General features: G+C 36.8%; 1 protein-coding gene across 4 annotated transcripts in view; it reads left to right on the top strand.

Moving 5' to 3' along the window:
* Positions 1-27,964, top strand: part of SGTB (small glutamine rich tetratricopeptide repeat co-chaperone beta) — a 91,052-nt gene that overhangs the window by 7,085 nt on the left and 56,003 nt on the right. For 2 of the 4 annotated variants that reach the window (XM_072605094.1, XM_072605093.1), the window contains exons 3-4: positions 13,187-13,290; positions 19,915-19,984. In XM_072605094.1, the coding sequence (XP_072461195.1) occupies positions 13,187-13,290; positions 19,915-19,984 (174 nt within the window). Of the gene's footprint in view, positions 1-8,609; positions 8,708-13,186; positions 13,291-19,914; positions 19,985-27,964 lie in introns of those variants that run through there. The other 2 variants (XM_072605096.1, XM_072605097.1) reach the window with 2 other exon arrangements.

The following is a 27,964-nucleotide window of genomic DNA, read 5'->3' as shown; positions in this document are numbered from 1 at the left end:
AATGTAGGAAAATAGCACTGTGCTTGACACTGGGTGAATTGATAAATAGATAAACATAAATAATAATAAAAATAATTTAAAAAATAGAAATAAATCTCCTGCTTTCATGAAACAAATCTAGTAATAGGGATAAGACATGCACACAAATAACTATAATATATAATAAACATATAAGAAAGATGAGATAAAGGGTTATGTGATGTCACAGTGGGAAAAAATTATTACCAACTGGGGTATACAGGGAAGGTTTCATGGAATAAGTGACATTTGAATTGGATTCTAAAGCTTGGATAGGAACTCAATAGGTTGAAGGGTAAGAAAAGATTATATTGTGATATTATAACAACTTCTCCAGGAAGACATCAAATATTTCTCTATTTTGAACATGGAAAACATGAGACACAAATAAATTGACAAAAACCATATACTCTATTATTTGGCAAAGAATAATACCTTACAAACAGAGCATATAAGGTTTTACAAAGTATTTTCTTAACAATAACCCTGTGGCATAGGCAAATATCATCTCCATTTTGAAGACGAAGAAACTGAGGCTTAATTGCCTTGTCCATAGTCATATGGAAATTGAACAAATTTCCTGACCTCTAATCCAGTGTTCTTAGTGGTATAATGTCTGAGTTTCAAGGATGTGTAGCTTGACCCACTAAATAGTGCCTGACACATAAAATTAAATGCTAACTTTTGTTATCATTGCGGATTGCTTTCTCATTGAAATAATTCACCTTTAATATATTTATTATGTCTTTTTCTCTAAGACATTTGACATCTTTCCCCTCTAAAAATAATTTCCTTTATATGTCTATAAGATTCAATAGGAAATTTTTCTAGTTATTCTGAATGTGTGCTAATCTAAAATTTGAACATTTCAGAAATAGAGAGGTTGCTTATTTAAACAGAGCTGTGGTTCTATTTTTAAAAACAAAAACAACGAAAATAGCACCCTACTTTTAGGTGTGTTCATATGGATATAGCATATTACAGATCTGTCCTTTGGTGTTACAGACAGCAGAGTTAAATTTACTCCACAAGGCAGGTCTTGAAAATTCCTATGAAAAGAGAGTTTTGAAGGTAAACCAGATGCTACTAGTTCCTCTTTTTATAGAGATTCAGGAGTCTGGAGTAGGGTGGTAGTACTTTAAAAAAGGGGGCAGATATGAGAAACATTTGAAGGAATAATTGAAGGGGTCCCTTTATTGATTGAATATAACAGACAGACAGCATAGTGTAGTGGAAAGAATCCTGAGCTTAGTTTCAAAATACCCAAAATTTAAAAAAGTTTTTCTTTTTTATATATATTTTTAACATTCTTTTTAAAAAATGAGCTCTAAATCCCATCTCTACTGTCTCCTATCCACCCACTGAGAAGGAAAGTAAGATGATATCAATTTTGCATATGAAATCACACAAAACATATTTCCATATTAAACATGTTCCTTCCTCCCCAAAGCACGAAAAATAAGAAAAGTGAGGACATCATACTTCCCTTTGCACTCAGAATTCATCAGTTCTCTCTCTGAAGTTCTCTCTCTGGCATTTTTCATCATGAGTCCTTTGGAATTATTTTGGATTATCATGTAAAGCTAGGTCTTTCACAGTTGAACATCGTTGCAACATCGCTATTATTGAGTACATCGATCTCCTGGTTCTGTTCACTTCATTGTGTATCAGTTCATATAGGTCTTACCATGTTTCCCTGAAACCCCTCCCCTCATTCTTTCTTATGGCACAATAATACTATATCACAATCATATTTTATTTGTTCAGCCATTCCCCAGTTGATGGATATCCCTTCAATTTCCAATTCTTTGCTACCAGAAAAATAGCTACTATAAACATTTTTGTCCATATAGGTTCTTTTCTTATTTTCTTTGATCTATTTGGAGTACAGATTTAGTAGTAGTATTGCTGGGCTGTAGGGTATGCACAGTTTTGTAGTCCTTTGGGCATAGTTCCAAATTGTTCTTTAGGATGGTTGGACTGGTTTTTAAACCTACTAGCAATTCATAAGTGTATCTATTTTTCCAAATCCCCTCTAGCATTTGTCATTTCTGGTAGGTGTGAGGTGTGCCTCAGAGTTATTTTAATTTGCATTTCTCTAATCAATAGTGGTTTAGAAAATTTTTTCATATGACTGTAGTTTTGATTTTTTTCTAAAAATTGCCTGTCATATCCTTTGACCTTTTGTCAATTGGAGAATGACTCTTATTTTTATAAATTTGACTCAGTTTCTTTTATATTTGAGAAATGAGATCTTTATCAGAGAAATTTATTGTAAAATGTTTTGATATTGTTTCAATTGTCTGTGATACCTTTTTCAGCAAAATGTAGTTTCCTTGATTACCTCTTTTAATTAGGTCTATTTTTACTTATTTTTATTTATTTCTTTGTCTGAGACCATCATTGCTACCCCTGCCTTTTTCACTTCAGCTGATGCATAATAGATTCTGCTCCAGTTATTTATTTTAACTCTCAGTGTGTATTTTTCTGCTTGTATTGTTGGATTCTAGTTTCTAATCCGTTCTGCTATCCTCTTCCATTTTATAGATGAGCTCATCCCATTCATGTTTACAGCTATGATTACTGTGTATTTCCCTCCATTCTATTTTCTTTTATTTATCCTTCCCTTTTCTCCTTTTATCCCTTCTTCAAAAGTCTGTTTTGCTTCTGATCACTGCCTCCCTTAATTTGTCTTCCCTTTTCATCATTCCCCCTTTTCTCTTATCCCCTTCTCATCCAATTACCCTGTTGGGTAAGTTACATTTCTATATGCAATTTAATGTATGTGTGTGTATGTATGTATATATATATACATATATGTATATATGTGCGCACACACACACACACACACACACACACACACACACACACACCCCTATTTATTTATTTATTTATTTATTCTTCCCACTTTGAACCAATTCTAGTTAGAGTAAGGTTTAAGCATTTCTCATCACTACCCCCCATTTTCCGCTTCACTATAAAAACTCTGCCTTGATGCCTCTCTTATGTGAGATAATTTTCCCCATTCTACTTCTCCTTTCTCTCAGTTCATCCCTTTTTCTCACCTCTTCACTTTTTCTTTTTAAGATCATTCAAACATGATGGACTCACACCCATGCCCTCTGTCTTCTAACTGCCCTAATATGATAAAGTTCTTAGGAGTTGCATGTGTCATCTTCCCACATGGAAATGTAAGCATTTGAACTTCATTGAGCCACTTATTATTTCTTTTTCACGTTTACCTTTTTCTGCTTCTTTTGAGTCTTGTATTTGAATGTCAATTTTTTATTTAGCTCTGGTATTATTATCAGGAATGCTTGAAAAAGTCCTCTATTTAATTAGTCATTCCCCTCCCCCAGCTCCCTGAAGGATTATAATTTTTCTGGGTAGGTTATTCTTGGCTGTAATCCTAACTCCTTTGCCTTCTAGAACATCATACTCCAAGGCCTCTGTTCTCTAAAGCAAAAGCTGCTAAATCTTTTTTTGATTCTGACTGTGATTTCAGGGTATTTGAATGATTTATTTCTGGCTTATTGAAGCATTTTCTCTTTGACCTGACAGTTCTGGAATTATTGTTTTTCCCGTGAGATGTTTCACATTTTCTATTTTTTCATTCTTTTGACTTTGTTTCATTGTTTCTTGATATCTCATGGAATCATTTGCTTCTACTTGCCCAATTATAATTTTTAAGGAATTATTTTCTCCAATGAGTTTTTGTACCTTATTTTCTATTTGGCCAATTCTGCCTTGTAGGGTGTTTTTTTTTAGTGAATTTTTGTGCCTTTTCCCCTCAAATTGTTAATTTTCTTTTCATGGTTTTCTTGCATTATCCTAATTTCTTTTCCCAACTTTTCCTCTACTATTCTTATCTCTTTCTTTAACTCTTCCAGTAATTCTTATTGGGCCTGTGTCCAATTCACATTTTTGCTTTTGAGTTTTTGCTTGTGGCTGTTTTCACGTTGTTGTCTTCTTCTGAGTTTACATCTTGGTCTTTCCTGCCACTGTAGTATCTTTTTACGATCGAGTTCTTTTTTTGTTTATTTGTTTGATAATCTTCCAATTTATTTCTTGACTTTGAACTTTATGTTAAAGTTGGGCTTTGCTCACCTAGGGTTGGGGAGATTCTGTTCCAAGCTTCAGGATTTGTCATGCTTCTGATTTCAGAACTAGTTCTGGGGATCTCCAAATTTTTGGTGTTTCTAAAATAGTTTGGTGTGGAGGGGAATTGTGGTCACTGCTTTCCTGGTCTGCACTCTGGTCTTTGCTCAGGAAGGGCCCCTGCTGTCTTGGGGCCAACCACTACTGTTCTTCTTCACCCTGGAATCATGACCCAGGACCAAGTATAGACAGTAGAATTGCCAGTCAGCACCAGCTGCACCCAGTGCCAGCAAAGGTCCCTTGTAATCTCTTTCAGAACAGTTATGTGATCCACTTACTGTTTCTGGACTGAGAGCTCCCAAAGAAGCTCCTGCTGCCACCTCCAAGGCCCAAGCTGATGTTGATACCACATGGGCTATGGGCCAGATTCATCTCCTCATCCTAAAGCAATGTCACAGACCTCTCGTGCCAGCTTCTTATGCTAGAAGAATGTCTCATCCTGACCTTTTGTTGACTTTGCCACTCCAACATTTGATTTGAGATATTATTTTAAAATTATTTGGAGAGGAATGTTGGGAGAATTCAGTGAGGTTGTTGCCTCTACTCTGCCATCCAGAAGACTTAAATTTTAAGTCCAGTTTTGCTGTTTGTTAACTGTATGGTTCTTGGATAATCAACTCATGTTTTTGTACTTCAGTTTGCTCACTGATAAAGTGGGAGAAAATAAAACATTATATATGTCACAGGATTATGAGGAAATAACTTTGTAAATTTAAAATGTCATATAAATTTGAGGTTGAAAGAGAAAGAAGTTTCAAAATTAACTCACTAAACATTTATTAAACACTGCCATGTGCCAAGCACTGTGCTAAGCCCTAGGGAGACAAAGAAAAGCAAGACAGTCCCTGCTGTCAAGGAGCTTAATGAGAGAGACAGCAGACAAACCAATAACTACGTGCAAAGAAGCCATAAATTATAGAATGTATTGGAGATTGTCTTGAAGGGAAGGCACTGAGAAAGACTTCTTGTAGAAAGTGGGATTTTAGCTGAGACTTGAAGGAAACTGGGAATGCCAGGAGGAGGAGAGGTGAAGAAAGAGTATTTTAGTCATGGAGAAAGATGGCAAATAAAACCATATGGAACTGGGAGATAGAATGACCATTAATCTATTAATATCAACATGGAAGATCTCAAGTAGTGTGTTCTAGGGATCCTATCTCTACTGAACATTTTTATTAATGATATAGATGAAGTAAAATGATGTGCTTATCAAATTCATTGGTGTTATCTGTGAATCTGGAAAATATAAGAGAGGGAGGAAAGGGGAAAGCAATTAACATTCACAAGTGCTTTACATCTCATTTGATCCTCACAGCAACTCTGGGAGGTAGGTACTATTACTACCCCTATTTTATAGCTGAGGAAACTCAGGCAAATGCAGATTACATGACTTGTCCAGGGTCACACAATTAGTAATTGCCTAAGGCTGGAGTTGAATTCAGGTCTTCCTGACTTCAGGCCCAGTGCTCTATCCACTGTGCCACCTAATCTGCTAAAATGATGAATAACAGATTCAAAGTACAAGAAAAACTTGAGGGTCTAATGCAGGGGACCAGATTTAATGTGAACTTTAATAGAGACAAATAGTCTTATATTTAGTTTCAAAAACATCAGTTTTACGAGTACAGAATGGGGAAAGCTTGGCTAGATTGCAATTCATCTGAAAAAGATGCGATCATATTAGTGGACTGCAAGTGCAATGCAACAGATGAATGAGGTAGTTAAAAAGACTAATGGGACCTCAGTCTGCCTTAAGAAAGGCAATGTCAAGGCTAGAGAGGCGATAGTTGCCTTGAACTCTGACCTGGTCAAACACTATCTGAAGTATAATGTTCAACTACAGGTGACATTTTTTTAAAGCAATGACAGTGATAAACTGGATATTATCTAGAGGAAGGACCTCCAGGATGGTAAAGATCATGCTATGTGAATATTGGCTGGAGAAACCAAGATTGTATATCCTGGAGAAAAAAAAGACTTAGAGAGGAGGATACATGTATTAGCCTGTACATATTAAAGAGCTCTTTGTGAGAAAGGGATTAGTCTTATTACATTTGGCAGAAGGCAGAACTATGAATAGTGGGGGAAAGTTATAAATGGGTGTGTTTAGCATCCATGGGAAAAAAAAGAAACAAACAGAACTATATGAAAATGGAATGGACTGCTTCAGGAGGTGGTGAGTTCTTTGCTCTAAGTCTTCCTCACACAAACTTCTCTGTTTTCTGTCTCTGGCCTTTTCATTGATTCTTCCCTCATGCCTGGAACTCTGTCCCTCCTCATCAGTACCTCTTGGTTTCTCAGACTTCCTTCAACTCTCAGCTAAAATCCTGCCTTTAGCAAAAAGCTTTCCTTATATCCCTGAATGCTAGTGCCTTCCTTCTGTTGGTTATCTCCAGTTTATCCTGCTTGTATAAAGTTGTTTGTGTGTTATCTCTCTGTTAGACTCCTTGAGAGAAGGGACTATTTTTTAAGTGACTGCATAGCACTTAGCACAGTGGCGTATAGAAGGCATTTAATAAATGTTTGTGGACTTGAATCAAAGGTGAGATGATCTCTTGTCTAGGATGATATAGAGGGAATTCTTATTAGGTGTGGATTGGACTAGAAGGCTTCTAAAATCCCTTCTAATTCCGAGACTTTATGAACTTTGTTCATTTGCCAGTGTCATTCCCTGTGCCTACTATGGCCTCTCCCCCGTATCCTGATGTGAAATCTTTCTCTTCCTTTATGCTTCATATTGGATCACCTCCTCCAAGATCTTTCACCAGTTCTGCCAACTCTTTCTTCAAATACTACCGTTTTCTTCTTTGTATTAAAACTTCACTCTTACTAGAAATAAGCTTCTGAAGGCAGGCACTGGTTTTGATTTTCAACTTTGCTATTTAATTCCAATGCAGTTATTGATTGATTAGCTATAAAATGGAAATATTAATGCTTGCAGTAACTATTTTGTGTGAGGATCAAATTAGATAATATAATATAATGCTTTATAAATCTTAAAGTGCTATATAAATGTTAGATCTTATTTTTTTATTACTATGATTGAAGAACATACAACTATGGTTGGAAAACATTCATTTTTTTCTAGTATTTTTTCTACAACTTGTCTATAATTTGCTCCCAAAGAGATACAAAGAAAAAGGAAAATTAGACCCTGCCCTTCCATTCTAATAGGGGGGACAACATGTCTATAGGTATATACAAAATACATACAAAGTAGATACAGGGTAACATTAAGGGGGACAGCACTAGTAGATTACAAAAAATATTTATATCAGCTTTTTTTGTGGTGGCAAAGAATTGGAAGTTGAGGAGATACTCATCATTTGGGGAATGGCTGAACAAGTTTGTGGTATTTGATTATGATGGGATACTATTGTGCTATAAGAAATGCCAAGCAGGATGCTTTCAGAAAAACCTGAAAAGACATATATGAACTGAGGTAAAGTGAAATGAGCAGAACCAGGAGAATGTTGTACACTGTAATAGCAATATTGTGTAATGATCAACCGCGAATGACTTCACTATTCCCAGGAATACAGTGATGTAAGACAATTCTGAAGGACTTATGATGAAAAATACTATCCACCTTCAAAGAAAGAACTGAGTGAGTCTGAATGCAAATTGAAGCCTACTTTTTTCTTGGTTTTTACTTTCTCTTTGTATTTTCTTTTTCAACATGATTAATATGGAAATATGTTTTGCATGACTGCACAGGTATAAGCTATACCAAATTACTTGCCTTATCAATGAGGGGCAAGAAAAGAGGGTAGGAGAGAGAGAATTTGGAACTCAAAATTTTAAAAAAGAATATGAAAAATTTTTTTACGTAAATTTGAATAGATAATTTTTTAAAAAAGAAAGAAACAATAGGGGCAGGGTTTTGGGAAAACATGGCAAATCCTATGTGAACTGATACAAAGCCAAGTGAGAAAAACCAGGTGACCATTATGCACAGTAACAGCAATGTACGTAATGATGTTGTAGTGATGATCAACCATGAAAGACTTGGCTACTCTGATCAATACAGTGATCCAGGACAATTCCAAATGACTCTTGATGAAAAAATGCTATCCACTTGCAGAGAGGGAACTGAGGAAATCTGAGAAGAAATTGAAGTATAATTTTCTCACTTCTTTTTGTAATATGATTAATGTGGAAAACTGTTTTCTGTTGTTTCATACGTATAATTGCTATCATCTTGTTTACCTTCTCATGGGTGAAGGAGGGGGTGAAAGGGAGGGAGAGAATTTGGAAACAAAAAAGTATTGAAAATAAATAAATAATTACTTTTAAAAAAAAACAGTTTGATCAGTGTAAAGAACTATTTGTTTGGAAATTCCTTCCACTAAAGCAACTTTTCTGTAAGTTTTGATCCTAGCTCCGGAGTTACCTGGGTGACTCACAGGCCAAATAGCCACACAGCTAGCATGTGTCAGAAGTAGGACTTGAACTCAGATCTTCTGGATCCAAGGTCAGACCTCTCATCACTATGCCATGCTGCTTGTGTTTCATTTGGATACACACATAGGTACTAAATAAGTGGATCTTGAATTTAGTTGATTTTCATAATTTTGTGTTTTCTTTAAAGAAGTACTAATCATAGTTTTGCATATTCTTCAATCATAGTAATAAAAACAATAAGAGCTAACATTTATGTAGCACTTTAAGATTTATAAAGTACCTATATATTAGCTAATTTGATCCTCACACAAAATAGCTACTGCAGGTATTAATATTTTCATTTTATAGGTAATCAATCCACAAGCATTTATCAATCACTCACTGTGTGCCAGGCACTGTGTTTAGTTCTGGGCATACAAAGAAAAAGGAAAATTAGACCCTGCCCTTCCATTCTAATAGGGGGGACAACATGTCTATAGGTATATACAAAATACATACAAAGTAGATACAGGGTAACATTAAGGGGGACAGCACTAGCAGCTGGAGGAACAAAGGAGGGCCTCATGGTAGAGGTGGTAATTAATGTGAGTCTAGAAGGAAGCTGGGTGTTCTAGGATGTAGAAGAGAAGAGGGAAAGAATTCTAGGCATAATGTCCAGACAAAGGTACAGAGATAGGGGATGGAAAACCTGTGAGAACTAGCAAGCTCACCAGGATGGCTGGATTGCCGATTACATGGATGGGGAATAATGTATAAGAAAACTGAAAAGATAGGTGGGAGTGGGAACCATGTTTTGAAGATCTTTAAATGCCAAGCATATATAGGGAGCTACTATTTGGTCCTAGAGGTAATGAAAGACCACTGGAATTCGTTGAGTAACATGGTCAGATCTGTACTTTAGGACATCATTTTGGCAGCTGGGTGGAAGATGGATTGGAGTAGGAAGAGATGAGGCAGGGAAACCCGGTTGGGAGGCTGTTATACTAATCGAGGTGAGAGATGAGGAGGATCCCAACTAGGGGCTATGTGTGTACAGATAAGGGAAGGGGACAGATGAGTATGGGAGGTGTTGTGGTGATAGAAATAAGATTTGGCAACTGATTGAATACATAGAGTGAGTGAAGAGTTGAGAATGATACCTAGGTTCTGAATCTGGGTGACTAGAAGAATGATGGTACTCTTGAGAGTTATATTGGGAAGTTATTCAAATTGGGGTTGACTTAAGTGGAAAGATGATTAGTTTTGTTTTGGGCATATTGAGTTTGAGGTGGTTATGATGGTTAATCCATTTAGAAATGTTGGATCAGCTGTTCATGATGTGGGATTGGAGCTTAGGAGAGAGAGAGAGACTAGAGAGACTAGAGAGAGACTAGAGACTAGACTAGAGTTGGATATATAGATCTATGAGTTATCTGTGTAGAAATGGTCATCAAACCCATGGGAACTGATGAGATCACCAAGTGAGGTAGTATAGACAACAGAAGAAGGTGTAGGATAGAGCCCTCGGGTTCACCTTCATTTGGTTGGCATGACATAGATGAAGATCCAGCAAAAGATACAGAGAAAGAGCAGTAAGACAGGTAAGAAGAGAACTGGGATTGAGCATGAAAACCTAGAGAGGAGAGAGTGTCCAGAAAGAGAAGGTGGTCATCAACATCATGTACTACAGAGAGATCATCTGAAGGTCAAAGAGGTGACTTTGCTCATTTTCAGAATTCTAATAAATATCACTGACAGGATTTAAACCTAGGTCTTTGCTGATTCAAAATACAGTATCATTCTCCTCTATTCCATACTGCCCCTGATATAAGAAAGACAGTATGGCTAACGTTGTACATGATCTTATATGTATAATGGGTATTGCCTTCTTAAGGGTGGAGGAGGGGTAGTAAAAGGGAGAGAATTTGGAACTGAAATAAAAAAGACAGTAAGGTTTCTGCTCTTTTGTCAGCTGGTAGAAACCTGAGGTAGCTGGTGGGTCTGGAATCAAGAAGACCTGAGTTCAAATCTAGCCTCCAACACTTACGAAGCTGTGTGACCCTGGACAAGTTTCTATTTGCCTTAGTCTCCTCAACTGTAAAATGGGGACAATGATAGGAGCTCCCTTGCAGAATTGTGAAGGTCAAACAAGGTAATATTTGTAAAAGCACTTAGCACAGTACCTGGCACATAGTAAGTAGGTGGTATATAAATACTTGGTCCCTCCCTCTGCCCTAGGTTGAGTAGGGATAGATGCTATATGGTCGTCACAGGTTGTTTAATGAGGAAGTTTGAAATTTCAAGCATAAAGCCTCATGCTTGCCACATACATTCTCATTTCATCCTTACAACACCCCTGTAAAGTAGACAGCAAGTATTGTCCTCATTTGACACCTAAAGAAACTGAAATGCATAGAGATTCACTGATATTTTGGTTCATTTACAAGTTTATTTAACACCTACTCTGGGCAGACAGAACACAATATTAGGAGCTGAAAGAGATAAAAATTGTAGATAAGAAATTATCCCTGTTTCATGGAGCTTACCAAAGAGTAAGAAAATATGTTAGATCCACAAATTAGTATAGAACTTATAGCCTAGTGGGAATATGGCATTGATACAAATAAGTATGACACAAATATATGCATACATACATTAATACAAATACACAAATATAATACATGTCAAGAGAGATGCAAGAAAATGCTCTGTGAGATAACTCTGTAAAATTCATTATTGAGTAGGAGGATGGATTGAGAAAGTTTCATGGAGGAGGCAGCATTTGAGTTGGGTTTTAATAGCTGGAATAACATATAATTGAATTCAGCTGATGGGAGAGAAACAGAGAAAGGACAGCCCAGGTATGGAGTATGACTCAGAAAAAGACATAGGTAGAAAAATACACAGGTATGTCAGGTGCTCTTCAAGCCTTAACATATAAAGATAATCATTCTTCCTGTTATAGATGATTTGCCTTAGTATATGTACGGGTTATGTAAAGTGTGTATGGGGTGTTCAGGAGAATAGAACCTCTGGCATCAGGCCTTGCTGAGCCCTTTTCAGAGCTGCTCATCCACTTTTGGTGTCCGTCACCCATCTGTGGCTTCAAGAAACTGTAGCATGTGCAGTGGCATACCCCAGTAAACTCTAAACCAGGTTGAAGGTAGCTAACAGGCCTCAAACCCATTGATGAGTTGGAGGAGTGTCTTCCTCAAGCATGTGAAGACACACCCCACCCCTACGCTCAGAATAGAAGAACAATCTATCCCGCTGGCCATGAAGGTGGCTGAAGCAGGCTCTGTGGAGCTCTTAGAGCTTGGTCAGACATGGAAGAAGCCAAGATCATCCACTGCATCCTAGGTCAGCATTTGAGTTGGGTTTTGGAGAGAGGGGGGCTGACGTCTTTGTGCACCTCTTCCCCCCTTTAATCCAATTCATGCAAGTAGTCAAGACATTGTCCATGATGTCATTGGTCCTCTTTGAAAATGAAGGAAAAACAACTGGGCAGCCAGTGGAGTCTAGGATTTTTGACTCCAAGTCCTGTTTTCTTTCCACTGCTTCATGTTGTCTCTATTACTCCAATAATTTGGAAATGATGCTTTATTCATAAATACACAGATAATGGCATAAGAGTAAAAACACTTTATTTAAATAGGACAGAATTTTAGATAGTCACAGGGCTGTAAACTTGAAAGCTGAAAGGAACGTAGGAAGTCAGCTAACTTGACCTCATTTTACAGATAAAGCCCCTGAAAACCAGAAAAGTGAAGTAATTTGCTCAAGGTGACTAATTACTAGCAGAGCCAACCTTGGCGTGCAAGGTTTATGAATCCTATACCAGAGCTTTTTCTACCTACATGTGCTATCTATCTAACAAAGTCCAAATTCATCAGAATTTACATTTATATATATATATACATATATATATATTTCCCAATCACATGTTAAAACAATTTTTCTACATTTGTTTAAAAAAAAACCAAATAATAGAATCATAGATCTAGAGGAAGAAAAATCAGAAGCCATCTTGTCCAACCCCTTCATTTTACTACTGTGGAGACTTAGGGAGTATGTGATTTGTCCAAGGTTACACAGGTGCCAAGTATTAGAGTCAGGATTTGAACCTGGGTTCTTTGATTCCAAAGTATGTACTACTTTTTATTTTTATTTTTATTGGCTTCTTACCAGTTTCAAAATTTCTTTTACCTTGTGTTTTTTATTTGAGATAAAGACTATTTTGTACCTCCTATTAAGGCAGTTATAATATTAGTGATTAATCATAGTTAAATTTGAGGTATTAACAGCAGCAAATGTTTGGGGAATTGAATTAAATAGTTTAAATAGTCCAGTGGTAAACAGTTAATAACATAATGTGATGTAATGGTTAAGTATTGCCTGGCATTACCTTCTGTATTACATTTTTAAAATGATTAATATAAATGCACATTTCTTTCCTGAAACAGCTGGTCTATAAACAGAGTTGTCTATATATAGCTGAAGCATTTATTTTACCCTATGCTCTTGGCTCAGAAATGCTGAAATATCATAAACTGTGATCCCACTAGAAAAAAAAGTTAGACTTCCTCATCATTGCTTTTTTCCCTTGACTGCTTTAATTTTCTTCTAGTTGCAATTCAGTGCTTAGAGACAGTTTTCAAGATCAGCCCAGAAGATACTCACCTTGCGGTGTCACAGCCACTGACAGAAATGTTCACAAACTCCTTCTGTAAGGTAAGGTTGATATGATCTTCTCTTCCTTTGTGACTGATTCAAGTGTTACTAGAATTGAGGCTGTGTATATGGCATAATTGATGAGTCAGATGTTTGGGTAACAAAGTACTCCCTGAGTGTATTAGACAGGTCCTATGGGTACCATCTAGTGCCCTACAGTAGTAGTTAATTGAGTTTCATATGTTTGGGGAGGAATTCTCTGTCTCTCTCTCTGTCTTTCTCTCTCTATGTCTTTCCCCTTCCTTTTCCTTCCTTCCTTCCTTCCTTCCTTCCTTCCTTCCTTCCTTCCTTCCTTCCTTCCTTCCTTCCTTCCTTCCTTCCTTTTTCTTTCTTTCTTTCTTCCTTCCTTTCTTTCTTTCCTTCTTTCTTTCCTTCCTTTCTTTCTTTCCTTCTTTCTTTCCTTCCTTTCTTTCTTTCCTTCTTTCTTTCCTTCCTTCTTTCCTTCCTTCTTTCTTTCTTTCTTTCTTTCTTTCTTTCTTTCTTTCTTTCTTTCTTTCTTTCTTTCTTTCTTTCTTTCTTTCTTTCTTTCTTTTTCTCTTCCTTCTGCCTTTCCTTCTTTCTTTCTTTCTTTCTTTCTTTCTTTCTTTCTTTCTTTCTTTCTTTCTTTCTTTCTTTCTTTCTTTCTTTCTTTCTTTCTTTCTTTTTCTCTTCCTTCTGCCTTTCCTTCTATTCCCCTCCCTCTCTCCCTTCTTTTCTTAATCTTTGTTTGTTTGTTTCTTCTCTCTCTCCTCTTCCATCTCTCCATCTTGCCCTTTCCCTACTGCCTCCCCTCCTTCCGCTTGTTATTTATTTCTCCTCCTCCCTCCCTTTTCCTTTTCCTCTATCTCTTCCCTACTGAATGGAAGGGAAGTCATACTAGGCTTCTAGGGAGCCCAGAACACTTTAATGTTATTTATATTCCTAATTTATAAAACGGATGGCTTTTTTCTAAAACATAGGACACAACTACATGAAAAAATACAGTTTAATTAAAATTGGTTCTAGCTCAACTAAGTCACAGATATTTGAAGTATTAAAGTATAAGTAAAATGGAGACATAAAACAGCCATAGGGAAAGATGTTCACACCACTCCTGGTGCAGGTTTCATCTCATCTTTCTGTTAATAAGAATTAACAGACAATTGGAGTGAATGTGTATAGCTTACACTGGACTCTGCATAGGTTTGGAACTCATAGTCCAAAAAATTTTTCATGTGAGTCCCATTCTAAAGCTTTTTATACTTTCAGATTTTTTTGGAAACTGACTATAAAAAAATGAAAGTTTCTGATGTTAGCCTTGTTTAGTACAAAAGCCTGTTCCCTATTTCAGCTCATCCTTTGGCTCATTAGACCTGGACTTCTGTACCCTGGTTTTACTTATGGCTCTCTCCAGGTCTGGGTCTCTCCAAAGTGAGAGTACAAAGGTACCCATTATACAATATGAATCAGGTATGGGACAGGCATTTCCTACACACAAAAGAAATATTAAGTAAAGAATATTCATAAGTATGCATTTGACTTTTGTCAAACTTAAAATAGGATTCAATAACTTATATCTAGCTTTGCAGTCTTTGTGGGAAACATACTAAAAACTCATCAGAACACGTTTTGTGGGTATGGCGATGAGTCACTTTATATTTCATCTCGCTTCTGCAGTGGCATGACAATGTCCTGGCATCCTCTTGTCGATGGTCATCTTCTCTGATAATCAAGAATATTTTCTCTACATTATCACTTCTCAGATTCACAAGGTCTAACTTGGAATGGATGTTCAGTCATATACTCACTGTAGGAAATAATATGAAGTAGAAAAAAAGCAGACAGGGTCCCAGGTGTGAGATTATTTACTTGAGTCTATAGTCAGTTTGAAACTGGTACAACTGTGACTGAAGACTGGCTTATCCCCTACCTAGAAGTCTCAGAGTTAATTATGCCACCAATAAAGTCAAAAGAAGAAATGAAAGCCTTTAATTAACACAATACCTTACCCCTCTGCTACAGCTGTGAGGTAGGGGAGGAGCAGTCATTCAGGAAGCTTTTATTAAATGTTTACTAAGTGCCAAGCACTGTGCAAAGCTGGGGTGGGGGTAGGGGCACAAAAAATGCAAAAATTCCAGTCTCTGCTCTCATTATGCTCACATTTTAATGTGGTGACAAATACAAATGCATACAACATATGTATATGTATATGTATATATGTATGCATATGTATGTATGTATGCATGCAGTGTAAGGGAAAGGCAGTTTCACAGGGAAGGGACTAGGAATGTGGGAGGACCTAGAAAGGCCTCCAGGAGAAGGTACTATTTGAGCTGAGCCTTGAAGGAAACTAGGGGAACCAGAAGGTGGAGGTGAGGAGGAAGAGCATTCCAAGCCTGGAAGACTGCTGGGGCAACAGCATGGAGTTAGGAGATGGAATGGAATGTGTGAGGCAAGTATAGGTGAATGGTACAGAGAATGGAGTCAGTCAGCAAACATTTATTAAGTGCCTACTGTGTGCCAGGCACTATGCTAAGGGGTGAGCATGCAAAGAAAGGTACAAGGTAGTCTCTGAACTTGTGGAACACTTGTTCTAATGGAGGAAACAACATGAAAATAACTATATGCAAACAAGAGATATACAGAATAAATTTGAAATAATTAACAGAAGGAAGGCACTGGAATTAAGAGGGTTTATTAGGAAAGGTTTCCTGTAGGAGATGGGATTTTAGTTGGGACCTGAAGGAAGCTAGGGAAGCCAGGAGTCAGTAAGGAGGAGGGAGAGTATTCTAGGCATGGGAGACAGCCACTGAAAATACCCAGAGTCAAGAGATGGAATATCTTGTATGAGAAACAGTGAAGAGGCTGGTGTCATTGAATCGCAGAGTTCATGGTGGGTATTAGGTATAAGAGGACTAGAAAGGTGGGGTGGGCAGTAGATTATGAAGGCCTTTAATCCTGACCCAGAGTTTACTGCATCAGACTCACTCAGTGGTCAGTCTTACTCTGTAGCAAGATAATTTTGATAACTGAGTGGAGAATGGGGAGAGAGTCATGCCAGGCAGATCCACCAGCAGGCCATAGCAACAATTGAGGCATGAAGTAATGAGGGCCTATACCAGTGTCAGAGGAGGGAAAGAGACATATTTTGAGAGATGTTATGAAAGTAAAATTGACAAATTTGAGATCTTGGCAAGAGTTTGAATATGGGTGTGTATGTGAAAGAGAGTGATGAGTTGAGAATAACACCTAGGTTGTGAGCCTGAGGAACTGAAAGGATGGGGATGCCTTTTTCCAGTAACAGGAATGTTTGAAAGAGAGAAGGCTTTGGAGAGAAAGTTACCCAGTTCAGTTTTGGACATGCTGAGTTTATAATGTCTATAATTCATCTAGTTGGAGATGTCCATGTCCAGTAGGCAGTCGGACATTGGAGACAAGAGGTCAGCAGAGAGGTTAGGGCTGGATAAGCAGATTTGAGAATCATCAGCATAGAAGTGGTAATTGAACCCATGAAAACTGATGAGATCACCAAGTGAAATAGTATAGAAGTAGAAGACAAGAGGACTCAGGACAGAGCCCTGTAGAATGCCAAGTGTGTGTGTGTGTGTGTGTGTGTGAGAGAGAGACAGAGACAGAGACAGAGACAGAGACAGAGACAGAGAGAGAGAGAGAGAGAGAGAGAGAGAGAGAGAGAGAACTGTATGAAGATTTAGCAAAGGAGATTGAGAAGGAATAGGCAGATAGAATGAGAACCAAGAAAGCAATATTTGAACTTCAGGAAAATCACTTTGCTGCCTGAATGACAGATGAATTGGAGAGTGGTGAAGAGACTCGAGGCAGGGAGATCAATAAAAGTCTATTGTGTTAGTCCAGGCAAGAGTTGATAAGGGCCTGTGCAAAGATGTATGAGTAGCTTTGTGAGTTTAGAGAGGCAGATGTATAGGAGAGATGTAAGTGTAAAAATGACATGATTTGACAACAAACTGGCAGCTAGGTGACACAGTGGATAAAGTGCCAGGTCTGGAGTCCAGAAGACCTGAGTTCAAATGTGGCCTCAGACACTGATTAGCTGTGTGACCCTGGGCAAATCACTCTGTTTACCTCAGTTTCCTCATCTGTAAAATGAAGTAGAGAAGGAAATGGCAAAACACTCTAGTATCCTTGCCAAGAAAACCTAAATGGAGTCACAAAGAATTGCATATGACTGAACAACAATTAGAGCTCATGAGAAAGACTAAGGCTGGACATAGATCTCGAGTTGAACCAAGGGACCACTTGAAGTTTGGTATGCCATATCAAAATTCCAAAATCTTCCACTGTTGGGTTACCATATAGCTAGAAGTAGCCACAGAATTCGTCATCTTTGTGTATTGGGCCTGAGCTCTGGTCTACATGACAGAAGACAGACAACGCTTCTACTTTCTCCTTTTTCTTAGCTGTTATCACCACCAATGTGGTGAAGCTCATTGAAGAATATAACTTTTCCTAAGTCCCTCCATGACCAAGTTGCCTTTGTTACCTGAGAATTTTTTAATAGGGATATCACTGTAATTGTGTGTCATAAAACTGTCTGGTAAGAAATGTGGCTGTCTGCTAGCTATTTATGTACTTTGTTCAATTCTTTCTTCATGGGATTTTTGTCATGAAAGCACAGTGAGTTATTTGTGTTTTCATAAATAATTATTTAGGAGATCGTAGAAAAGAGAAAAGAACTTATTTGTGCAAAAAATATTTACAGCAGCTCTTTTTGTGAAGGTGAAGAATTGGAAATGGCAGTGATACCCATCAACTGGGAAATGGCTAAACAAGTTGTAATATATGATTATGATGGAATACTATTTGGCTATAAGAAATGGTAAGGAGAATAGTTTCAAAAAAACCAGAGAAGTCTTCCATAAACTGATGCAAAGTGAAGTAAGAAGAACCAGGAGAACATTGTACATAGTAATAGTGATATTATAATGATCACTTGTGCAAGACTTAGCTACTCTGATCAAGACGGTGATCTAGGACAATTCTAAAGGACCCATGATGAAAAATACTATCCTTGTCTAGAAAGAGAATGGATAAATTCTGAGTGCAAATTGAAGCATATTTTTCCACTTTCTTTATTTTTCATTTTTGTTTGTATTTTCTTTTGCTACATGACTAATATAAAAATGTTTTATATGACTTCATGTGAGAGTCAAGACCATATCGCATGCTTTCTCAAAGGGTGTGAAGGGGAGGGAAAGAATTTGGAACTCAAAATTTTTTAAAAAATGAATTCAAAAATTTCAAAAATGTACTTGGGAAATATTTAATGAAATAAAAATAGTTAACTAAATCACTCTCTAGTATTTTTATTTTAAAATTGTTGCTTCACTAAGTGTATTTGTTACTATATGCCTGAAATTGAAGAATTTAGAAAATTATTTATAACAAAAGAAGGTGCACTTGATTGTAGAGTAGGTCATCTTTTTTAAAAGATGTTTTGGGTTCTGCTCTTCCCCTTCTTTTAAAACCAGGCAGTGGCTAGGCCTTGGGTTAGATGAAGTGGTTAGTTTCCAAGTCATCTGAAGGTCAAATTTACCTCCAGCTCATGGGAGGTGCTTTTTAGATGAGTTTCCAAAGCTGGAACTACATCATGAAAATGGAACATCACACCTTCTAGGGTCTAGAAAGAGTACGTTATAATTTAGTCAGTAATTTAGCTTCTAATATCAACTTATTAAAAATAAAATATTGCTAACATCTGACTTGAAGTTTAAAAAAACAAACTTTTTATATCTTTGCATTTGCTAGAGATTTAGAACTAAAACAATAAAGCCCCTGAAAACCCTGAAATGTTCAGGGCAGGGATGCAATGCTGTTCCAAACTTATTTTCATCTTGTATAGCTACAGACAATTTTAACTGATTGCAGCTGTTAGAGTGTCCTATTAGGCTTTCATCAGAGTTATATTATGCTTTTTAAAAAATTCCTTCGGTTTACTTGCTTGACTTAAAATGAGAACAAAAACTTAATGATTTATCTAAAAACCCAATAGCGAGATTCAGATGTTATATTAATAATCCTTAACTTCTAGTCTGATAGGCATTTATTTAATGCCTACTTTAGAGCAAGGCACTGTGCTGGGGACTGGAAATACAAAAAGAAAACAAATGATAGTTCCTGCCTTCAAGGAGGTTATGTGAGTCAAATATGAAATCGGTAATATTTATAGCATTTTCAAATTATACATACTGTAATTTTAATAATACTGATTGACATTTGATGGATTTGTTGTAAAAAACCATTACAATTATTCATAAGCCACATTTTTTAGAAAATTATAAATAAATTTATATACTTGAAAGGGTAAACTCAGGATAAAAATAAACATGAAACCTTACATGTAAACAAGTGGTGAAATACAGACTCTTCCATGTGTTTCTTGAGAAACTGGTTTGTATATGTTTGTGATGTTTACCAGGGCAGAGTGTTGAGTATCTCTTGTTTGGACCTAGGTCTAATCATAGAAAATTGGAATAAAATAGTAGGCATTGATACCATGGGCTGGTTTCTATAACTGGTGGGTGACACATGACCAGAATCTTAATTAGACAGTATATTGATAGAGGTTCTCTTGGATGAATCTTTGTTGGCTTAAATGGAAATTACATTGATTTTTAAAAAATGTTTCAGAATGACATTTTGCCACTCTCAAATTCTTTGCCTGAAGATGTGGGGAAAGCAGATCAATTGAAGGATGAAGGTGAGTAATTTCTAGACAAAATTACTTTTCTCAGAACCTTTGTTGGAACTGACCCTGAAGTGTTAGAAAAGGGATAAGAGGAAGAGTCGTGGGATGCTTTCCTGACCCATACTGCCATGGCTGACTTATTAGCCAATCAAAATTCATACCAGAATGTCAGAGCAGAAATGTACTGAATATGACCAGAATTGTGACAAGGCATTTCTGTGTCCAAAGCAGGGTTCAAAAATTGAGTTCTCTTTGTTTTACTGCCCATCAGAGGCTTTAAACAAATTCACTTCAATCAGAAATTTGATTTATAGTAAAATAAATATCCGTATGATATGAAGAATGGAATTATCTGGCATCAAAATATGTGCATTTATTATTAAAATAATATTTTAAAAAGTCTTTTGTATCCCCTTGAATTTTGAACAATTGCCAGCTACCCACATTGTATATTTCTAGTCTCACCTTTGGTTATTGCACAGTAGGAAGAGTGCTGGTGCTGGAGTTAGGAAGACTCATCTTCTTGAGTTCAAATCTGGCCTCAAACACTTACTAGCTCAGTGACCCTGAGCAAGTCACTTAACCCTGTTTGCCTCAGTTTCCTCATCTGTAAAATGAGATGGAGAAGAAGTAGAAAACTACTTCAGTGTCTTTGCAAGAAAACCCCAAATGGGGTCACAAAGAGCTGGACACAACTGAAAGTGACAGAACAGCAACAACATTAAACAAACAAGTCTATGTAGTGAGAGATGATTGGTGGGAAGTGCAGGTGTCTTCTTTTAAGAAGATTAATGATAGGAAAATACAAACTTATACAACAGATAACTTGGAATTTAATTATTTGCACCATAGAGTAAAATTTATGGTAGTTTGTTAGGAATTTTCTGTGTAATGATAATTGATTTCATAATGATATAGAGGTCCTGCGAGATCTTTACAGTAAGGGCCTTGGGGTAGGTGACTTCATAGGTCCCTTCTAACTCAAAGTGTATGATTTAAGATGACCTCTTCATCAAATGAAGCTGACTTTATGTTCAAAATAGTTTTGATTTTAAGTGTTTTATTGTATTCTTATTCTTTAAAAATCAGTAATAGATCTTTAGTGTCTAAGGTAAATGATTATTATTAGCCAAAATATTTGAATAAGGAGTTTGGATTTCTTGACCATGATGACTAAAAGAGGTCGTCATGGAATAATTATTTGCTTTGCAGAATACAAATATAACAATAAATAATATATTATTATTAATACTTATTAATCCCATTGTTCCCAAATTAGTCCCTCACACAAAAACCTGTCTTTTAAGCACGTTGGGTGGGTGGGTGGGGTGGTGTGTGATATATGGTTTTGGAACACTGAAGTTCCTGAAAACTCAAAGCTGCAGATGACCCAAAAGAAATTAGATGTGTGGTGGGTGCCAGTAGCCCAGGTTGAAAAGCATGACCCTTGCATAAGAAGTAGTGAGAGATGCCATGGAAGATTAAATTAGAAAAGCTGGTTGGATACAAGAGATCCAACCAGGGTGTGGATTAAGTCCTAGTAACTTATAGGAAGAGTCAGAGATGATCTTAAAGTTATAAATGTGAGAGATCCTGTGAATGGTGGTTAGGTTAGAAGGAGGAACAGACTTAGGGGAAAGATCTTAAGGTCACTAGTGAATAGGGATAGACTGGTGGGATGTCCAAGGAGAGAATTCCTGAAGGCAGTTTGAAATGTGTTCTGGAGCTCAAAGAAAAGGTCAGCAACTAGAGGTTGAGGTTTGGGAATCATTTGCATGGAGATGGTAGTCAAAACCTCAAAACCATGGAAGTGAATGAAATTGCCAAGGGAGAGAGCATAGACTGAAAAGAGACAAAAACTAGCAACAAAGAGTCCAGAAGAAAATGAATTAATGAAAGAAAGAGAGGAGAACTGATTAGAGAAAGAGATGGGGGAGCCAGGAGGGTGTGATATTTCTGAAGCCAAGGGAGGAAACCAGTATTCAAGAGGAGAGTGATAATCAAGGAATTCAAAGCTTGAGAATGTTCAGGGAGCATTAGGATAGAAAAAAGGTCACTGGACTCCCAATTGGGATATGACCTTTGAGCAAGGAAAATAGTTTCTATAATGACCATAGTAACATAGGCAGTAGTAATACCATAGTAATACAGGCTAATACATAGTAATACAGTCAGTAATAGGCTGACAATAAAACATGTCTCATATCTCTTAACAGAAGGTGATGGGTTAGAGGTGCAGAATGAGACATGCATCTTCAGACATGGTTAATCTGTTGATTCTTTTTATTTGAATACACTTACTTTCTCCAAAGGAGGCAATTTTAGTGGTTAGTGAGAGTGATATAAAAAGAAGGAAGGAATATTAATGATGCTTTAAAAAATACACAGAAAAAAACAGAAGGAAGTTTGTAGAGGGAGGAACACAAAACAGGGCAATTTGTTACTGCCTTGTTAAACTGAATTATGCTTAAAATACTACATGTAACAAGTTGAAAGGTTCACATAAAATCTTTTTTGTTCTTTGAATGTTGACATTTTTATGTTGCTAACTTCATAAGAAAAAAATAAGTATTTTTAAAAGAAGACCTTCAGATGACAGTCGCAGTACAATGACTTATTCAACAAACTGAAAGGAAACCAGAGAGACTGGACAATAGCTAAATATAATGGAAGGGCAAGGAAATGGTATTTTTTTAAAGATTGATAGGGAAAAACCAAGTGGATGAAGAATGGCTATTGTTAATGCTTTCACACATAGATGGGTGATCAGCCCATCAATTTGGTCTATTAGTACATAGATCTTGGACAGAGTAAACCTGCCCCAGAATTGAACTGAAAGGAAAAAGGGATAGGATTGTCTTTGGGAACTTGCATGGTCTTCTTAATCACCTGAAGCTACCTCTTAAAAAAAAGACATTTTTAAAAAAAATTCAGTATTCTAAGAAAAACAGGTAAAGGGGTATAGAAAGCTATCTGCCCCTACAGGACAAAAGAGAAGATGGAGACAAGGGCAGAGAGGGATGATAGAAGAGAGAGCAGATTGGTCATAGGGGCAATTAGAATGCTTGGTGTTTGGGGGGGGAGGGGTTAAAAGGGGAGAAAATTTGTAACCCAAAATTTTGTGAAAATGAATGTTAAAAGTTAAATAAATAAATTTAATAATAAAAAATTCAGTATTCTTCTAGTGGATTTAAATGGTTGCAGGTCATGAAATACAAAAAAGAATTAAAACTTCATATCACTTAAAAGATAAGACACAGGCTGAGTGTGAGGAGGATGCATATTACCAGTAAACAGGAGAAGCATCATAAAAGATACAATCAGAAAAATGTATTAGTGGAAAAGGAAGGAAGGGTAGTCATGTGTGAGTGATAACAGATAGCTTTGGTGCTCCCTTAGTGTCAATGCAATGTCAAGAGGTTTTAGAGGATAGTACCCAAAAAGTTGGATGGCCCCCCTGTGGAGTACTTCTAGGAAGTCATGGACAATAATGACATTGAGAAAGCATGGATGGGTCTCATTCTACCTACATGGATAAGTTCCATCAAAGTATCAGGAGATCTGAGTATTAGATGGGGGAGAGCAGAAAGCTCCATTGAAAAGCAAGAGCCTGATGATTCATTAGAGAAGCAGAAAGCACTGTTAGAATGTGTACCTGAATGAGGCAACAAAGGAAGGAATGAAAACACAGGTAGTGGGATAGCTTTAGTGCAGGGGTTCATGAAATTAAAAAAATTTTTTTTGATTACTTATTTCAATATAATTGGTTTCCCTTGTAATCCTGTATATTTTATGCATCCAAAAGCATGATTCTGAGAAGAGGTCCATAGACTGCACAAAACTGCTGAAGGGGTCAATGACACACCAAGTTAGTTAAGGATCCTTATCTTAATATGTAGTAGGAATAGTTTTTCTTTTTTAACTAGAAGGAAAGAAAAAGAGTGAAAAGTAATGATAGTGAGAAGCTTTGAGGAAATGAGGATGAGAAGCTAAGGGAGATGATGTCAGATGGCTTTATCTTGAAGTAGTTGGAGATTATAAACCACTTATTTGTTTAATATTGGGTGTAACTGAACATGAGAGCAGAGTACATAAGGTTGGAAACAAGGTATAGTGGCCAATAAGACAAAAATCCTTAAGAATAGAGGAGAAGCAAGGTGGCACAGTGAATAGAGTGCTGGACTTGGAGTCAGGAAGACCTGAATGTGACCCCAGGCAAGTCAAACCTTGTTTGCTTCAATTTCCTCATCTGTAAAGTGAGCTAGAGAAGGAAATGGCAAACCATTCCAATATCTTTGCCAAGAAATTCCCAAATGGAGTCATGAAGTATTGGACACGACTGAAACAACTGAACAACAACTTGTTGAGTAGCAACAAGGGACCAGGTGATATCACATAACTTGGATTTTTTTACTGAGTGAAGTGAACTTGATTTTGTGATTTTTTTTTTTGTCCAGCAGTTCCTAGTAGCTTTGGAACAGGAATTGGAGAATACAGTTATAACTGGTTTTCCAAGGATACAAATTTGATGGTTAAGAATATCAGAAGGACAGAGCAAAGGATTCAGATATTCATGGGTCAAGGCTGGATGTGGGGACAAGTGAAACACAGAGATATTCTAGGACAATCTGGAAGAATTAAAGAGTTTTTTTCTCTCTTTCTCACCTCCTACAGCCATTGTCAAACCACATTAATTCTGCCTCCCCAATATCGCTCTTACCTGTCCTATTCTACTTTTTTCACACTGCTAATACTCTGATTCAGGACCTTGTCATCCTTTACCTGGACCATTAGTCTTCTAACTTAAATTGACTTCATTCTTTCCAATTCACAATTCAAAGAGCAAAAATAATCTTCCTGTTTCTTAGATGTAATCATTTTACTCACTTGCTCAAAAAACTAAAGTCATTCCTTATTGTCTGGAGAATAAAACACAAAGTAATTACCCAGATATTTAAGGCCTTCCTTAGTCTGACTTCAGCTTTTCCTAGCCTTATTTCTCATTATTGCCCATGACTATGTTACAAACCAACGGATTGTCTGACTTTTCTCTAAACTTATGATGCTATCTTCTGTTTCTGTGCCTTTGCAAAGCTTTCCCTCCATCCCTGGAATGCATTCCCTTAGACCTCTTTCCTATCATGATCCTTCTCTCTCTTTTTAAAAATTAAATTATGGTTTTTTTCAATGAATAGAAAAGTCTATTTTCTCTTCCTCCCAACTCCTCCCTCTTGTTGGAAAAAAAGGGAAAAATAAAGTATAATAAATATGCATAGTCAAGCAGAATAAATTCCTGTACACACTATGTCCCAAAATATATGTATCTCAGTCTATACTTTTGAGTCTGTCATCTCTTTGTCAGGAAGTGAGCAACATGTTTCTTCACCAGTCTAGAATCCTACTCTTTTAAGATTTGGCTCTATTGACAACTCTTATGGGAAGCCATCCTTGATCTTTCTAGTTGAAAGTCATCTCTTCTTCTTTAAATTTCTCTAGAACCTTCTTCAGTAAAGGAGTTGAGTAATTTTAAATAGATTACATACAATACATTGTCTATAGTAGGTGCTTACTAAATGTTTGTCAAGTCAGATTGAATGAATTCCTGATTATGGTATCAGGTGCAAATGGAGAGGGAGGCTGTGAACCTGAGACTAAAATCTGTGATCTAAATAATGAAAAAAAAAAATGAGAGAATAAGGAGATCAGTGGATGGCAACAATAAGAATTGGGAGAGGGTGGTAGTGAATTGTATGGACCCTCTAAAGTGCTGGAGATATAAACAGAAAAATAATGCAGTTTTCTTCTTCTCAAAGAGCTTATACTCTAATAGGTGGAGTTTCAGAGACATCAGCTGCTAGACTGGTTCTTGGACATGTTTGTTTGTACTGAAATCCTTTCCTGTTTGATAGGACATGATTGCTGGCATTGATTTTGAGAATACAGGGATCACCTTCATACCTGCATGAGGCATTAGAGTAAACTTCAGTAGAAGAGTTTTGGATTTAAAAAAATAACAAATTATATGCAGTATTTTGCACCCATAATCCTCCACCTCTGCAGAGGATGAAGTTCATATAATGTTGGTTAGTTTTTCTGAACTTTTTTTTAATCTCATTTATTTTTTGCCATAAAGGAGGAATTAGGGGGAGGAGAGAAAGTAGACCCACAATGGAAAATGTAGGTAATTTAAAACCAAAAAGAACAGTAAAAAATCATTTTTGAAAATAACAAATTAAGTTGCTACTTTTAAGACTCTTTTATATATAAAGTGAGATATATTGATAGAACGGAGCCAAGGTCTTCCACAGGGGATACGTCTCTGGGCCTCAGTTTATTTATAAAATGATGTGTAAGGGTTCTTTTTTGCTCTAAGCTTAGATGATTCTGTAATTTTTTGCCCAAGACTTTGATGGGGGTGGGACTGAGAGGTTAGAACAGGGGTGAGGAGGAGGTTGTGTTGATTGAGAGGGAGCAGAAAGTTCCCTGCCACCTGTGCATAGAGCTGGCTCTTTTGTGGGATTGAGGAGCTGTTCTCTGAGAAGTACTGAGATTCTCTAAGAAGCTCTGTAACAAATACTTCTCTGTCCCCTTCTGGCAGGTATTCAAGTAGAAGTTAAAGATCACTTGGCCCATTTAAAAGAGAGTAGAAAAGCCTCATGTTCCAGCCAAGGTTACCTATTGCAGGGAAACAGATCCTAATGTCCTAAACTGTGAATGAGGACCAACAGATTCCCTGTGATAGGCAGAGTACTTATTTAGGGAACATGCTGTGTATTAAAAAACAAACTATTTTCAAGCCTACCTCAGCCTCCTTTTCATTTTATACTGTGGGGGAAAAAAAGGCAATTTGGTTCAGAAAATCATATGACCAGCAGTGACAGAACTACTCTTCTTACATATGGACTGTTTCCCTTGCAGCCTGGAATATGCTTCTTCTATTCCCCCTGGCCTTGGACTGGAGTGCTGACTCATGGAAAACATTCAGCAGCTCCCTGTGAGAGATTCTAGTCCATTTTCTGCTCATCTTTTGAGATTAAGTCTTAAAGTCATAGGCTAACCACCTTTAGGGCACCTAGATGTTGCCATGGAGAGAGTGCTGGGTCTGAAGTAAGGAGCACATGTTCATGAATTCATATCCAGCCTCAGACACTTACTAGCTGTGTGACCCTGGGCAAGTCACTTAACTCTGCCTCAATTTCCTCATCTGTAAAATGAGCTGGAAAAGGAAATGACAAACCATTCTAGTATCTTTGTCAAGAAAACTCCAAATGTGGTCACAATGAGTCATACATGATTGAAAATAAGTGAACAACAACCATTTTTAAGAACCAGGGTACAAAGCCCAAGTGTTTGTTTCTATCAAATATAATTGTGTCTATACTTTCCAGAATGATTTGTCCTGCTGATGACAGGGTACTCTAAAAGCTTTGGTTGAAGTGATTTTGACAAAGCACAAGCAAGAAGAAATAAGCAATTATTTGATTTAAAATACTGAACGAGGGGCTTGGCATTTTAGTTTGTTCAGATGTAAATGTTCATAGAGTTAGTCACTGATAGCTACCACAGAGGCTGACTTTGATCTTCACAATAACACAGTTGACTAAAGGGTACAGAGGACTGCATTGTCTCACTGTGTTTATTGTTTCATTTTGCTCCCTAGCACTTAAGTTTTATTTATTGCTTCCTTAAAAATCATTATTTATTCATTTTAAACTTTCCTTTCACTTCAAATTTTGAGTTTCAAATTCTCTCCCTCTTTCCTATCCCTTCCTCCACGCACTGAGAAGGCAAAACAATATGATATCGATTATACATATGAAATTGTGCAAGACATATTTTTCCATATGGCAAAAAAAATAAAGTGAGAAAATTACACTTCAATTTGCACTCAGAGTTCATCAATTCTCTTTCTGGAGGTGGATAGCATTTTTCATCATGCATCCTCTGGAAAAATCTTTCACAGTTGGTCATCATTATAACATTTCTGTTGTT

Source organism: Notamacropus eugenii, chromosome 4, assembly GCF_028372415.1.
Source record: "Notamacropus eugenii isolate mMacEug1 chromosome 4, mMacEug1.pri_v2, whole genome shotgun sequence".
Taxonomy (NCBI): Eukaryota; Metazoa; Chordata; class Mammalia; order Diprotodontia; family Macropodidae; genus Notamacropus; species Notamacropus eugenii.
Note: the sequence above shows the minus strand (reverse complement) of the source record. Positions and strands in the feature narration are given on the sequence as shown.